General features: G+C 34.7%; 1 protein-coding gene across 1 annotated transcript; it reads left to right on the plus strand.

Moving 5' to 3' along the window:
* The first annotated feature begins 2231 nt into the window (after positions 1–2231).
* Positions 2232–15319, plus strand: LOC112519981. The gene is made up of 2 exons (XM_025128286.1): positions 2232–2348; positions 14933–15319. The coding sequence occupies exons 1-2, from the start codon at positions 2232–2234 to the stop codon at positions 15317–15319; spliced, it is 504 nt and encodes a 167-aa protein (XP_024984054.1).
* Positions 15320–15397: the final 78 nt, after the last annotated feature.

The raw sequence follows: 15397 nt of genomic DNA on the forward strand, positions 1-15397 counted from the left end.
TTACCCCTCATCAAATTATTGCACAAGAAACAATAGTTTTATTTTATTTATAATTAAGTTTAAAAAATGTCATTGAAAATGAAATATATTTTAAATTATACATTTAGTGGTTGAAATGTTATTGCATTGTTTTTTTTTTTAATATTATGATGATTAGGCCCACAATTGGTGAGTTTTGTAATATTAGTCTCATCATTATCAACACTAATAGTTAATTAGTGATATTTATTTGACAAAACATGCATCAATCATCAAGATACCATCCAATCTTGTTGTCAAGTTTCAAAATAATCTCTTTATATAACCCAACCTCTATAAGATTAAGGGTTTAAAGCTATACCAAATATGTATATGATATAAAGTGTCAAATCAAATGAGAATAACAAATATGCTATAAACCCGTAAGAGTATGATACAAAAAGATTTTTTTACATTATATTTTTTTTTCATTAAATACTAGGATTTAAGATATTGTTTCACATATATTTGTTTCATAATATGATAGTTTTACATGTATTTGTTTCACCATGTGAATATTTTTTATTAGGCGTGTTTTTTATTTCACTAGGTGAACCATTTTTTTTCCTTCACATGTGATCTTTTCACAAGGTGAACACAAACATATGTGAAATAATATCTTAAAATACTTTAAGAGGAGTTTCAAATTCCGATAACAAAAATCTTTTCGTCATATATATATATATATATATATATATCATATATACTTTAAGAGGACTTTCAAATTCCGATAACAAAAATCTTATATTATAAAACAATCGTTATATTTTTAGACGATGACCATCATTCATTCATTATGATCGTGATATTTATAAAAGATGATAGAGTTCATATATTATAATCTTTGCTTTTAGATTAAAGAAAATCAAAATATTTATAAAAACAAATATTAATTTGAAATAATTTGATTTTATTATTTTTTATTATGTGCTACACCAATTTACTATATATGATGATTGATTTGATTTGGGTTTTTAAACAAAAAATGAACATAATGATTACCAAAAAGAATCAATATACCTTTACTCTAATACAATATTGTTTTTCCCTTTTCTTTTCAAAATAATTTAACATTTAGTTTAAGATATAATTTAAACTAAATATTTCTTTAGTGATCATCTAATTGACCCCTATATTGTATCTCATTCATTGTAGAACTTGGTATTTTATTAAATAAAGTATTTTTTAATTAATCATTAGATATTATAATAGATCAAATAAGTTTGTATATTATAATCCGTCTCATCGATATTTCATATTGATTATTGATAGACACATATAATTAGGATACTATCCAACAAGGTTATCAAATTTGTAAAACGTTTCAAAAGAGATCACTAAATCGGAAAAGATGTCAAAGAAAGTCATCTAACTTTTAAGTTTATGCCAGTCACATTAAATCCGACCAAAATTTTCCTTGCATACATGTTTCTGTGAAGAAAATATGGTATGATTGAATATGTGTGCTTTAACATGTTTATGTTTTATCTGATTTTAAGTAATGATATATGTTATTCACACTACAATTATATATGTTATATTGTCATATTGCCTGATAATTAGTCTTAAGATACAACAAGGATAGGTATGAATTATTCAACATTTGTTAAATGAGACTAATGTATGAGGTTTCCCTATCTTGTATGCGTCTTTCATTAGCTAAACTAAGGGTGCGTTTGGTTTGCAAGAATGTTTATGAGGGATTTGAATTTGCAGGAGGGATTTGAATTTGGAGGGATTTGGATTGGATTGGATTTAAAATCCATTCCTGTGTTTGGTTTGCAGGATTTGGATTGGATTTGAAATCCATTCCTTTATAAATCATGTTTGGTTTGCAGGATTTGAATTGAGATTTTTTTTTCTTTTGTAATTATTTTAGTCACCAAATCTCTTTCATTTTCTCAAAACTATCTGTTAACAATCAAACTTTTTCATCCAAAATGCATATTTATTTGTAGAATTCTAATTTGTTGAGGCTGTTATTAAGTAATTATTTGTGTAGCTATGACATGAAGTTCTATTGATGCAAAAATTGTAAGTACAAATCGGAACAGAATATGCAGAAATCGAAGTACAATATGCAGAAATAGAAGTACAAATCGGAACAGAAATCGTATTGTGAAGTCGTAGTCGAAGCAAGTAGAAATCGGAAACATTAAATCCTACCTGTCTTCGATAAGCAGAAATTGATGAGAATAGAAAAAGGTTCGGCGATGGAGACGACCACCATGGAAGAAAGTGACGGAGATGGAGACGGCCACGGTGGGAGAAAGCGATGGAGACAGAGACGACCACCGTGGGAGAAAGCTACGGAGCTGGAGACGACCACAGTGTGCTCAATCGATGGAGACGACGACGGAGGAGGGTGGAGGAGACGGTGAGCGATGAAAATGGAGGAGAAATGGAGGATGCGATGGAGACGTGAGTTAGGGCAAAACAAATCCCACAGGAATGGATTTTTAAAAAACCATGTGCTTCCAAAGGATTCTAAAATCCATCGGTCACGGGATTGTAAATGAATCCCATGATTTTAAATCCTACCAATCCTACAAACCAAACACAAGATTGAAATGGATTTTAAATCCAGTTCCATTCCATTCCTGCAAACCAAACGCACCCTAAGAGATGTCATGAACATTTCTCGTCTTTTTGATAGCGTAAGAAATATAAGACAAATTGTAAAATTTATTTATTTGACAAAGTAAAATTACATTAGATAACGATCAACTATTAAAAATGTTTCAATTTGGTTACTCCATAATTTTTCGTCCGATTTTAGTCCTTCAAACTTCAATTGAATTGATCTTAAATGATCATAACACCCCTACAAAGTTTGGGGGTGTTTTAAATATTTATAAACTTTACTAAAAATGAATTTTTAAAATATAGTGATGCGTAACAAGTTTGTGTGCTTTTTATCACGCATCAAAAGGGATTGAATAATGTTTACCCGATTGTCCTCTCATTTTCACTCTGTTTATTTAAAACCAACAATATATTATAAAAAAAAAGGATTAGATTAGAGAAGAAAAACAAAATATAAGGTTTGCAAGAAGCAGTACCACTCGGAGCCAAAATAGACAACAAAATCAAAGAGACAAGCAATATCAAACCACAAGAAGAAAGCGGCCAACAAAAAACCAACGCCTACACAACTCCATTCATGTATCTTTATTTCATTCCCAGATCACAAATAGAAAATGCTGAACTTGGTATCCATACAAACAACCATTGATTAGCATATTGGTAAAACTTGTCGAAGTCAAAATCCTCAAGATAATCGTAATAACCCAATTTCATACTTTTGGGTATTTAAATAACGATGGAGGATGAAGTTGAATTGTGGTCTATGTGCAAGGGCAAGAGTGTAAATATTAAGTTAAATGAATGGGTCTTCAAGTTTTACCTCATTGTGATCGGTTGAAATGAAGTGAGTATGTGATCGCTTGGGAGAGAAAATTGGTGGGAAGAAGAAATATCTCGAAGAATGAAGAGTAACAAGCCTGAGATCTTCAATTCTAGTACAAACTTCATCCTTTCTTATGTTCCTTTAATTGTGGTTGAATTTTAATTTAGGGTTTTAGACTCTATATTGTGGTTGGGAAATTTTATGGGAGAAAGAGATAATATGGAATGAAATCCTTTCAATATTGGGTTTCATGAGGGATCCTTAATCAATCTCCCATGGTGTTTGGGTTGGAATTGATCCAACCCTTTATAGATTTGTTTGATTTCATCATTTGGTTAAGAATTCTTAAATTCTTTAATTGGATGAGAGTAGAGAAGTGTTGGGGAATGATTAATCTTTTATTTTGTGAATCTATGCACCTTAATGTTAGTAGAAATCATTACAAATTTGAGAAATGGAGCTGTAAATCTCGAGCAAGAACTGTGCAGGGGCAGTGAGTTCCGCAGGTTGTCCCATGACCTTGGCCACGTGCCAGGTCTCGTAACCACTGTATCTCAAATTTTGACTTTTGACAGAGAAGTAGTTTGGGCTGCATTTTAGGTTGTCATCTAAGGGAGTTATTGTATTCCGTTATAGGGTATAATAGAAGTAATAACCCGTCTTTTGGTAATCTCAATTCAGGTGCTCGGTTGGTTTAATAATAGCCTAAGGGTGCATTTTAGGCTTGGAACTCAAGTGAGTTTCCTTACTGTTTTTGTGATAATAGATCACTTGCTAGTCATGTTGATATTGCTTATTACTTTGAGTTCATATTGTTGGCTTCATATCAAAAAATTGTTTATTTTTTGTAACACCCCATCCCATATTTGCATAAAACATACATGTTTCATTTAACATGAAATTCAAATAATACACACTAGTCCCAAATATACACATCGTTGTCAAAAGTTACAACAAACATTTTCTCACAAATTACATGACTTGAATATAACAAATTCACAGCTCATGTATTTCACAGCTTCTACAAAATTTGTGTTCATCAAATAATAGATGTAAAGTTATAACACTTCCAACTTCCCTTTATGTAATAACCCACAATGTACAAAAGTACTAACGAACAGAACTCATGTTATAGCATACATCAGGTTTCCATATTTACAAACATTTCTAGTGTGTTCACAAAAAACTAACCCAAAACTCTGAATTAACAAAAATCTAGTCATAACAAAAACTTTCTTCTATCACATCTTTCCTTTGCCTTTATCCTTTGATGATTGATGACTTGCAAAATAGATTATTACAACAATTGAGGGTTAGACCGAAAGGTCTAATGAGTGAATTTCCTTCCTTTAAATAAAATCTGTTGTAATAGTCTAATACAATTAAGACCTAATTTTTAATGATAAATTATCAAACATCTATCGCGGTTACACCGCCATTTCATCTATCACGGTTACACCGTCATTTAATTTATCAGTCAAAAACATCCTTATCGGACAATACTGTGAGCGATGAGAGTCAATCCGGAAACACTTTGAGTGGTGAGGGTCCTTATCGGGCAACACTATGAGCGATGAGGGACCAATCCGGACAATACTGTGAGCGATAAGGGTCCAATCCGGTTAATACCTTGAACGATGAAGGGCCTTATTGAATGAAGCTTTGAGCGATGAATTTTCATAACATACTTAGTAAAATGATATCTAACATTATAACACAAGCAGTTCTATATGAAGCGTAATAACTCACAAGTTATCAAAGCCATGTAACACTCACCTTTAGAATGAAGAGCTCACTGAAAGCAATAATTCTTCTTTCTTTCAATCAAGTCTTTTGCTAGTCCCTTTTCAGATTCTTCCTCCTTACTATTTATAGTAAGTGAAGTACTAAGGAGAATAAAAAAGGGGGGTTTGAGGCGGTGCATGGTCATGCACCCTCCATGTGCATCCATCACCTTCTAAAAACTTCATTGGACCAAAAATCCACATACATCACGGAGGTGACCAATATTTACTATTGGTCCCTCATTTTCAAACAAATGTAAAAACTTTACCCCTGAATTTCCATAGGTATTTGTTTTTGAAACCCGATCAATTATAACTGAACACTAATTATTACAATATCTCCTCCTTAAGAATTCCGTCCCAGAATTCCATTAAGTAAACAAATAAGGATATTTTACTCGTATCTTAGACTCGGGTTCCCAAGTGGCTTCCACCCCTTATAAAAATGCCACTGAACTTTCACTAACCCAATCTCTTTATTTCTCAGTGTTTTTACTTTGAAATATGTGATAGCTTCAGGAGTTTCTTCAAAACACAACCTTTCATAAATTTTGATTTCTGGTAGTGGCATAACTACTTCTGGGTTTGCTAGACACTTTCTTAGGTTTGATACATGAAAAGTGTTATGAATACCACTTAATTCCCTAGGAAGCTCTAGTTTGTATGCCACTTCTCCAACTCGTTCAATGATAGGAAACAGTCCAACATACCTTGGGCTCAATTTACCCTTATTTCCAAATCGAACCACCCCTTTCCAAGGTGATACTTTCAGCATCACTTTCAACTTGAAACTTAATCGGCTTACGACGTTTATGAGCGTAACTTTTCTGCTGATCCTGGGCTACTTTTATTCGTTCACGAATTTGATTAATCTTATCTGTTGTCAGCTGAACTATATCAGGTCCAGCCAATTATTTCTCTCCCACTTCATTCCAACACAGCGACGTTCGACATTTTCTCCCTACAATATTTCAAAAGGTGCCACCTGCATACTTAAGTGATAGTTGTTATCGTAGGAAAACTCAATTAAAGGTTGACTACCCCATATCCTACAAAGTCAATAACACATGCCCGAAGCATGTCTTCGAGCGACTGGATCGTTCGTGCACTTTGTCCAATGGTATGTGGTTGATAAGTCGTGCTTAACTTTATTTGTGAACACATTTCTCTTTGGAAACTCTTCCAAAACATATACGTGAATCGACTGTATCGATCAGTAATAATGGATAATGGTACAGCGTGACGTGTTACCACTTCATCAATATACAATTTTGCTAGCCGGTCCATAGAATACGATTCTTTCATTAGTAAGAAATGAGTAGACTTAGATAATCGATCCACAACAACCCATATAGCATTAAACCCCTCTGGTGTTCTCGGTAATTTGGTTATGAAATGCATAGTAATGTGATCTTATTTCCAAATTGGAATTTCTAACGATTGCAACTTATCGTAGGGTCGTTGATGCTCTATTTTCACTTGCATGCATGTCATACATTGATTAACATGTCTCGCTATATCCTTCTTCATGCCCGACCACTAGTAGAATTGTTTCATATCTCGATACATTTTATTTGTACCCGTGTAGATGGAAAAACGAGATTTGTGAGCTTCACTTAAAATTCGTTCCTTGAGATTACCATAGCACGGTACCCATACTTTACTATGAAAACACAACAATTTCCGACTGTCTTTTACTAAATCAGATATCACCCCACCAAATCATTCTTGCTTGATCTTGTCTTTTCTCACAGCTTCGCTTTGAGATCTTTGCAGTTCTTCGTGAATGCTTGGCAAGAACTCAGCTCTTAATGCTATAGCTTTAATTGTATCACTCTTTTCTTTACGGCTTAACGCGTCAGCTACCACATTCGCCTTGCCTGGATGATACAAGATCTCACAGTCATAATCATTAACCAGCTCCAACCATCGTCTTTGGCGCATATTCAATTCTTTCTGATGGAATAAATGCTGCAAACTTTTATGATTAGTAAAAATTTGGCACTTAGTCTCATACAAGTAATGCCTCCATATTTTTAAAGCAAAAACTACAGCTCCAACTCCATATCATGGGTAGGATATTGCTTTTCATGATCCTTTAACTACCTTGAGGCATAATAAATAACCTTTTCATGTTGCATTAATACACAACCCAATCCCAGTTTCGGGGCATCACTATAGACCACAAAATATTCTGTACCATCAAGTAGAGATGGCCAAAAATCGGTCCCGGGCCGGGCCTTAACCGGTTACGGCCGGTCCTAATCGGGACAAAAACCGTCTATAACCGGTCCCGGTTTCGGTCCCAGTTCCGATGAAAAACACTATAACCGGTCAAGCTTGCCCCTAACCGGTTACGCCGTCCGGTCCCATAACCGGTTACGACCGGTCCTTTGCAAAAAAAATATTTTTTTTTTCAAATTTTTGGTAATTAATAAATTTATATACATATATATATATATATATATATATATAACAAAACATATATTTAAACGTATTTATAAAATTAAACGTATTTATTTTTAATATGTTATTAATATGTTTGTAATATGTTATTTTTAATATGTTTTATATAAATACGTTTTATTATAAATACGTTTAAAAATATGTTTTGTTATATATGTATACGTTTAATTTTATAAATATGTTTAAAAATATGTTTTGTTATATATATATATATATGTATATATATACGTTTAATTTTATAAATACGTTTTGTTATATATATATATATATACACGTTGACTTTTGTTGACCGGGGCGGGCCGGGCCGGGCCGGTCCTATAGCCGGTTACATAACCGGTTCCGGTCTTAACCGGTCTCGGTCCTAAAAAACGTTAAAATCCATAACCGGTTCATAACCGGCGGTCCACAACCGGTCCATACCGGTCCCGGGCCGGTTCCGGTCCCTCTCCGGTCCCTGTTCCGGTCCTCCGGTGGTTACGGGCCGGGCCGGGTCCATTTGGCCATCTCTACCATCAAGTAAGGATAGAATTGGCGCGCCACACAGTTTATCTTTTAACATCTAAAAAGCCTCAGCGTGTACCTCTTTCCATTCAAACTTCACATTCTTTTTCGTCAACTCGGTTAACGGTGTAGCAATATGAGAAAAATCTTGTTTAAAACTTTCGATAATAACCCGCCAATCCCAGAAAACTCATGATTTCTGTTGGTATTTTCGGTGCTTCCCACTTCTCGATGGATTCAATTTTGAGGGGATCTATCTTAATACCCACCTCAAAAATAACATGGCCTAGAAATTGGACTTCTCGTATCCAAAACTCACATTTTGACATCTTTGCATACAACTTTTCTTGTTTTAAAAGTTCTAGAATTAGTCGCAGATGATTCACGTGGTTCCTTGGATCAAGAATATATCAGTATATCATCGATAAAGACAATAACAAACTTATCGAGATACGGACAAAACCCCTTATTCATCATGTCCATGAATGCCGCTGGTGCATTTGTAAATCCAAACGAAATTACCAGAAACTCGTAGTGCCCATAGCATGTACGAAATGTTGTTTTTGATACATCTTCCTCTTGTATTTTTAACTGATGATACTCGGATCATAGATCAATCTTTGAAAAGTAACTAACCCCAGTCAATTGATCAAATAAATCATCAATTCTTGGGAGAGGATACTTGTTCTTGATTGTCAACTTATTTAACTCATGGTAATTGATACACATTCTCATCGATCCGTCTTTCTTCGTCACAAAAAATACCGATGCACCCCAAGGAGATGTACTCGGTCGGATAAAACCTTTATCCAGCAACTCTTTTAGTTGTGATATTAACTCCTTCAATTCCGATGGAGCTAACCTATATGGTGAACGAGCAACTGGCGCAACTCTAGGTAACAACTCGATATGAAATATCGACCGATTAGGAGGTAAACTTGATAGGTCTTCTGGAAATACTTTTGGAAATTCACTTAAAACAGGAATATCCTCCATCTTATTCTTTTCTTTCTTTATATCGATGACATAAGTGAAAAAACTGATACACCTCTTCTGTACATACTTCCAAGCTTTTAGGACGGATACAAGGCTGGAATAACGATCTCGTCTATCACCATAGATTATAACCGGTACCTTCCCCGGTAAATCTATATGAATTATATTGGCTTGGTTTTTAGCCAACCAATCCATTCCCACAATTATATCAAATTCTCTTAACGGCATAGGAAATAATTGGATGGGTACCTCACACCATTCTACTGATATAGAACAATCATCAAAAACTTTCTTAACTGATACCTCACTATCATTTGTTCTTTCTACTATGAATACTTCATCTAATACTTTAGATTTTAAACATGCCCATTCAACAAATGATGGAGACTCAAAAGAATGATTTGCACTGGAATCAAATAAGATTTTGGCACATACTGAATTAACAAAGAATGTACCTGTCACCACTTCAAGATTTTCTTCAGCCTTTCCTCTCATCATCTGAAAGGCTCGTCCCCTAGCTACTGCTCTCCACATCTTATTTCTCCATGACTGCTAGGAACATTGCGATTAAACATTGGTCCCCAGTTGGGTGGATAATCCCCAGCATAACTAGATCCTCAACCCCCAAAATAACCAGTTCCCCGTCCCCCAGCAGAACCAGATCCCCGTTCCTTAGCTTGTGGTCAATCATCATTAATATGTTGGGAGGAATTACATGTAAAACATCTTCATACCATTCGGAAATCTCTAGCTATATGGCCTGATTCTTGACATTTATAACATGTTCGTTGGTCATTATTACATTCTTCTTGATGTATTTTATGACATATCAGTAAACTTTGACGTTGGACGATTCTGGTTTCCAACAAATCTAGGTCTACATAATTCAACTGTTATTGCTTTCCCTTTCCTTTTCTCCTTAGCTTTTCATTGTGGTTGATGATTGATATCCTGTTCCAGGATTTCTGCAGCATCAACTGCAGCTTGAAATGTAACCGGGTTTCTAAAAATTACAAACTTTCTGAGATTAGACTCCAAACCCCAAATATATTTCCTTACTTTGCTGCTTTCAGTAGCAACGTAGTCTTAGGCAACTCGAGATTGTTGCATGAATACCTCAGTGTACTGATGCATCGTCATGTTGCCCTACTCTAATAGAAGAAAATCATCTTCTAGCTTTTGGACCGCAACTTCAGGACAATAATGAACTTTAAATTTTGCTATAAATTCTTACCCACGACATTGTCTCCAAAATGTTCGGATCTGAACTCATCATGATTTCCCACCAATACAGTGCACTAGACCACTAATCTTGGCACAACAAATATTACTTTATCTTCTTTCACACTTTTACTAGTCTTTAAACTTAATTCGATTTCTTTAAGCCAACACATGGCTTTGACAAGATCACGTTCTCCAGAAAACTTAGGAATCTTGCATGCAAGAAATATTTTAACATCGCCTCCCTTCGGTAATAGATGAAGTAGGTGGTGTAGTTGTCACCGGTGTACTTGGCCCAAATTCTTCATAAGAATTTGGGTTCACCATTCCTTCTGCATTATACTGAGTGGAACGCCCTAACAGATTTACCAGATTGTCCTGAAATTTTTTTAGCTCAGCGGTTAACATTTCCTAAGTAATAAACCTAGGGTTATAAGCACGACCTTTGCCCCTTGTTCTACCTCTTCCACGACCTGATGTTGAACTTTCTTGTATTGACATTTCTCTTTTTGTATGAATTTTTTATTGAACACCTCTTCCTTGGCCCCGACCTCGATTCCTTGTTTCTACAGTTGTAGCAATTTATGGATTTATTTCAGTGTTCAAGTTTCCTCTTCCCCGACCTCTTATGTGGCCTGTAGAAGTTTTTCCAGCGATATTCCCTTCTTCAGAATTCACAGGTACATTCCTCCCTGAACAAATAGGATTATCTGCCATCTTACTTAAAACTTGTAACTCTTTATCTGCCACAATCAACATGTATACAATTAATCACATATTTTTGTATAATGATATGTTCATGTTCCAACAGGCACCTTAAACACATGATTACATTAGTCGTATGTAATCTACATCTACCATACTTGTCGTAACTTTAGGCCCAATTATAACACATTCCTAGGTTCAAAATCCTAGTGGAACCTTTATCACAAACTTAAAGTGTCTAGTTTAAGTCTAACTATAAGAAAAATACCTAGATCTTTTAAACTAAGGCTCTGATACCAAATGTAATAACCCACCTTGTACAAAAGTACTACCGAACATAATTCATGCTATAACATAAATCAGGTTCCAATATTTACAAACATTTTTAGTGTGTTCACAAAAAATTAATCCAAAAGTCTGAATTAACAAAAATATTGTCATAACAAAAACTTTCTTCTATGATTCTGTCACATCTTTCCTTTGCCTTTATCCTTTGATTATTGATGACCTGCAAAATATACTATTATTACAACAACTGATGGTTAGACCGAATGGTCTAGTGAGTGAATTTTCCTTCTTTAAATAAAATCTATTGTAATACTCTAATACAATTCATACTTGATTTTTAATGATAAATTATCAAACATCTATCGCAGTTACACCGCCGTTTCATCTATCGCGGTTACACCGCCATTTTATCTATCGCGGTTACACCACCGTTTCATCTATCGGTCAAAAACATCTTTATCGGACAACACTGTGAGCAATGAGGGTCATCTGAACAACACTTTGATCGACGAGGGTCCTTATCGGACGACACTTTGAGCGGTGAGGGTCCTTATGGGACAACACTGTGGGCGATGAGGGCCCAATCCAGACAAAACTGTGAGCGATGAAGGTCCAATCCGGTTAATACCTTGAACGATGAAGGGTCTTATCAGATGAAGCTTTGAGCGATGAAGGCTCAATCCGGATGAAGCTTTGAGTGATGAACTTTCATCACAGACTTAGTAAAATGATAACTAACATTATAACACAAGCAATTTTTATATGAAAGGTAATAACTCATAAATTATCAAAGCCAAGTAACACTGACCTTTAGAACGAAGACCTCACTGGAAGCTCTAATTCTTCTTTCTTTCAATCAAGTCTTTTGCCAGTGTTTCGTTTTTACTAAAACTAGTATCCAAAACTTTTTAGATTCTCCCTCCTTACTATTTATAGTAAGTGAAGTACTAAGGAGAATAAAAAAGGGGCTTGAGGTTATGCATGGGCATGCACCCCATATGCATCCACCACCTTTCAAAAACTTCATTGGACCAAAAATCCACATATATCAAGAAGGTGACTAGTATTTACTATTGGTTCCTCATTTCCCAACAAATGCTAAAACTTTATGTGATAACCGGGTCTTGGTTATTACCCAAGGTATTTATAATGTGAATTAATTGTTTATGTGGATACATGCTTACATGGGTTAATTACGTAAGTATGTGTATATCATGCATGGGATATATGCATATTATGTGGGTATATATAGATATATATGTTATATATATATATATGTATATACATAATATTAATATGTATGCATAAGTGTGCATGAGTTATATGTATGCATGATTTTTTTATATGCATGCATGTGGGGGTGAGAGTATAGCCGACATTCCATGTAGGGAAAGTATAAATATAAGGGATGAGTTATCAGACAAAGTTTTCTTGCGTCATTTAGAAATTTTGAGAGAATTAGAGAGAAGGTTGTCCTGTGATATTTTGACCACGCATTCATCTTCTTCAAATATGAGTTTTTGTCTTTAAGGTGAGTATTTCTAAAAATCTCTTTTAAAGCTTTGGATAATTGTTTTATAAAGAACTGCATATTGTCTTTAAAAAGAGTTGCGCGATTTAGGTCTTATTCGGATAAAAGGTGACCGGATTACTTTTAAACCGAACACGTGTTGTCCGATTTAACTGTAAACCGGATAAGTGTTGTGCAATTTTATGAGTTAGTGGAATCTTGAAATATATAAACCCGATAAAGGTTTTGAACGGAGAAGTATGAACATGACCAGACATTATGTGGTTTAAGCCTTAAATCGCTTGAGGGTCATACGGACTAATTGTAAATTGGACAAGTGTGTTGTCCGGATTACCTTAAACCAGACATGAGTTAACCGGTTTAGTTTTAAATCGATGAGGGGTCGTATGATTTAGTCTTAAAATCGACCAAGCATTATCCAGATTAGTATATCGGACAAAAGCTAAGTGTTGACCGGATTTATAAATCGGACAAAGACTTGTCCTGGTTGTTTATCCGGATAAGTTGTCCGGGTGACTTATATTTGATAAATTTTCAAGTATTAAAGCATAATCATTTATAGAATTTAATAATGTCTATTATTGGGTTTAATTATGTTATTGTAAAAAGGAGTATTTTATATCTTTTTAAATAAAAGATATGTTCCTACCAAGCGTGGTGACGAAAGTCTGTTTTGGTATGAAACTGGATTTTGGGAAATGTTCCTACCAAGCGTGGTGACGAAAGTCTGTTTTGGTATGAAACTATATTTTGGAAAACATTCATACCAAGCGTGGTGACGTAAGTCTGTTTTGGTATGGAATTGGATTTTGTGAACTGTTTCTACCAAGCATGGTGACATATGTCTGTTTTGGTATGAAACTTATTTTAAGAGGTAGTTCCCCCAGACGTGGTGACTTTTGTCTGTTCTGATAAGTAGCCCTGTTTTGATGGAAGAATAAGGGTGACATATTAAGGAGAGGTGTACTTGGAATAAGAGAGGCATTGTCATATATGGATAGTATTATAACTCTTATTATTGTTACTAATCGAATTTAATAACTTTGAGTCATCATTTATTTGTGACCTGATGAATTAGAGATATTATTTCTATTAGAAATAATAATTTAGATGTTATTGAGAAGGGAAAAATGGTTTGTCATAAAGGGCAAGTATTGCCTTAAATCTTTCAGTTAATATTTACAAAGGATTGGTCTGATGATTCAAAGAAGTTTTGGTTACAATATTTGTTTCATATTGGGAACGTTGGATCTTTAAGCAGATGTATTTTATAATTAGAACTGAGGTTCTTGAGTTTATCCTATTTTTCATGTCATTGAGGATTGCATTATTTGATTGTATTGCAAAATATTCCTGAGCGAAGATATTTTATTATAATTTGGTGTTTATCACCCTGCATTTGCAAAGAAGGGATTCACTCATTAGACCCTTCTGGTTTAACCCTCATTTTCTGTTTTAAAAATATGCGGTGCAGGAACTACGGGGTCCAGGGATAATAAGGGGAAAGGAAAAATATGATTATTTTCCTAACCTGATATCTGCTTTTGGAGATCTGCTTAAGATTACTTATTTTGGAGAATACATGTTGTTTACATGTGATAGTACAGGATTTTGTTTTGGAATTTTTCATATGTACATTTTGTACATATAAGAATCCTTGTACTAGTGGGACCATGTGATGTAAAAATGTATTTCTATGTAATGAAATATGTGTTAAATGCAAATGTGGTCTTTGGAGGTGTTATAGAAGTGGTATCAGAGCCTTAGTTTAAGAGATTTAGGTATTCAAAGCATAATGCCTAAACTTAAACTATAATTTGCATGTTAAGAGTCCCAGACATAATTAGTAATACTGGGAATAAAATATAATGGGTTAAAGAGGGCAGTATGTAAGGTGAATTCGAATTACAAATGGCCAATGTAATTATGAATTTACAGGTACATACCTATACTCGGATACCATATTATATTTGGGAATGTGAATACGTGATATTTAATACTAAATATCTGCAGATGTCTAGTCGATCACGAAGATCAGAGAGAACTGCCCGCCCTGCATCTGAAGAAAGGGATGAATCTCTTGTTAATCCTCCAACTTACGCTTCAAGGAGTAGAGGTCGTGGAAGGGGTAGAGGTAGAGGTAGAGGTCGAGGGAGGAGTCGGATTCCGGAAAGGAGTCAGGCTGAGATTCGCCCTGTTCAAGGGGAATCTATTTTTGGAAATGTACACCAGGAGCAGAGGCAGCAATCTGAGTTTATAACTAGAGATGTATTGGCAGAAGAAATAGGGAAATTTAGGAAAACTTTGATATCCATTATGGGATTACCAGCCAGAGTAGAAACTGAGCGAGTTGGAATCAATCCCCTAGCTCCCTCAGCAGGCCGCAATAACCGATGTTAGCTCTCATTTCTTTAAATGTAAAAGTATGGAAAAAGTAATACTGCAAGTGTTGACAGAAGATGATCTGTCACAGAAGAC

This window comes from Cynara cardunculus (assembly GCF_001531365.2).
Source record: "Cynara cardunculus var. scolymus isolate 2C chromosome LG 10, CcrdV1, whole genome shotgun sequence".
NCBI lineage: Eukaryota > Viridiplantae > Streptophyta > Magnoliopsida > Asterales > Asteraceae > Cynara > Cynara cardunculus.

Coding starts and splice junctions, on each gene's coding strand:
- LOC112519981 (XM_025128286.1), top strand. CDS start 2,232: ATGGAGACGACCACCATGGAAGAAAGTGACGGAGATGGAGACGGCCAC. Junction 2,349..14,932: donor CGGAGCTGGAGACGACCACA/GTGTGCTCAATC, acceptor AAATATCTGCAG/ATGTCTAGTCGATCACGAAG.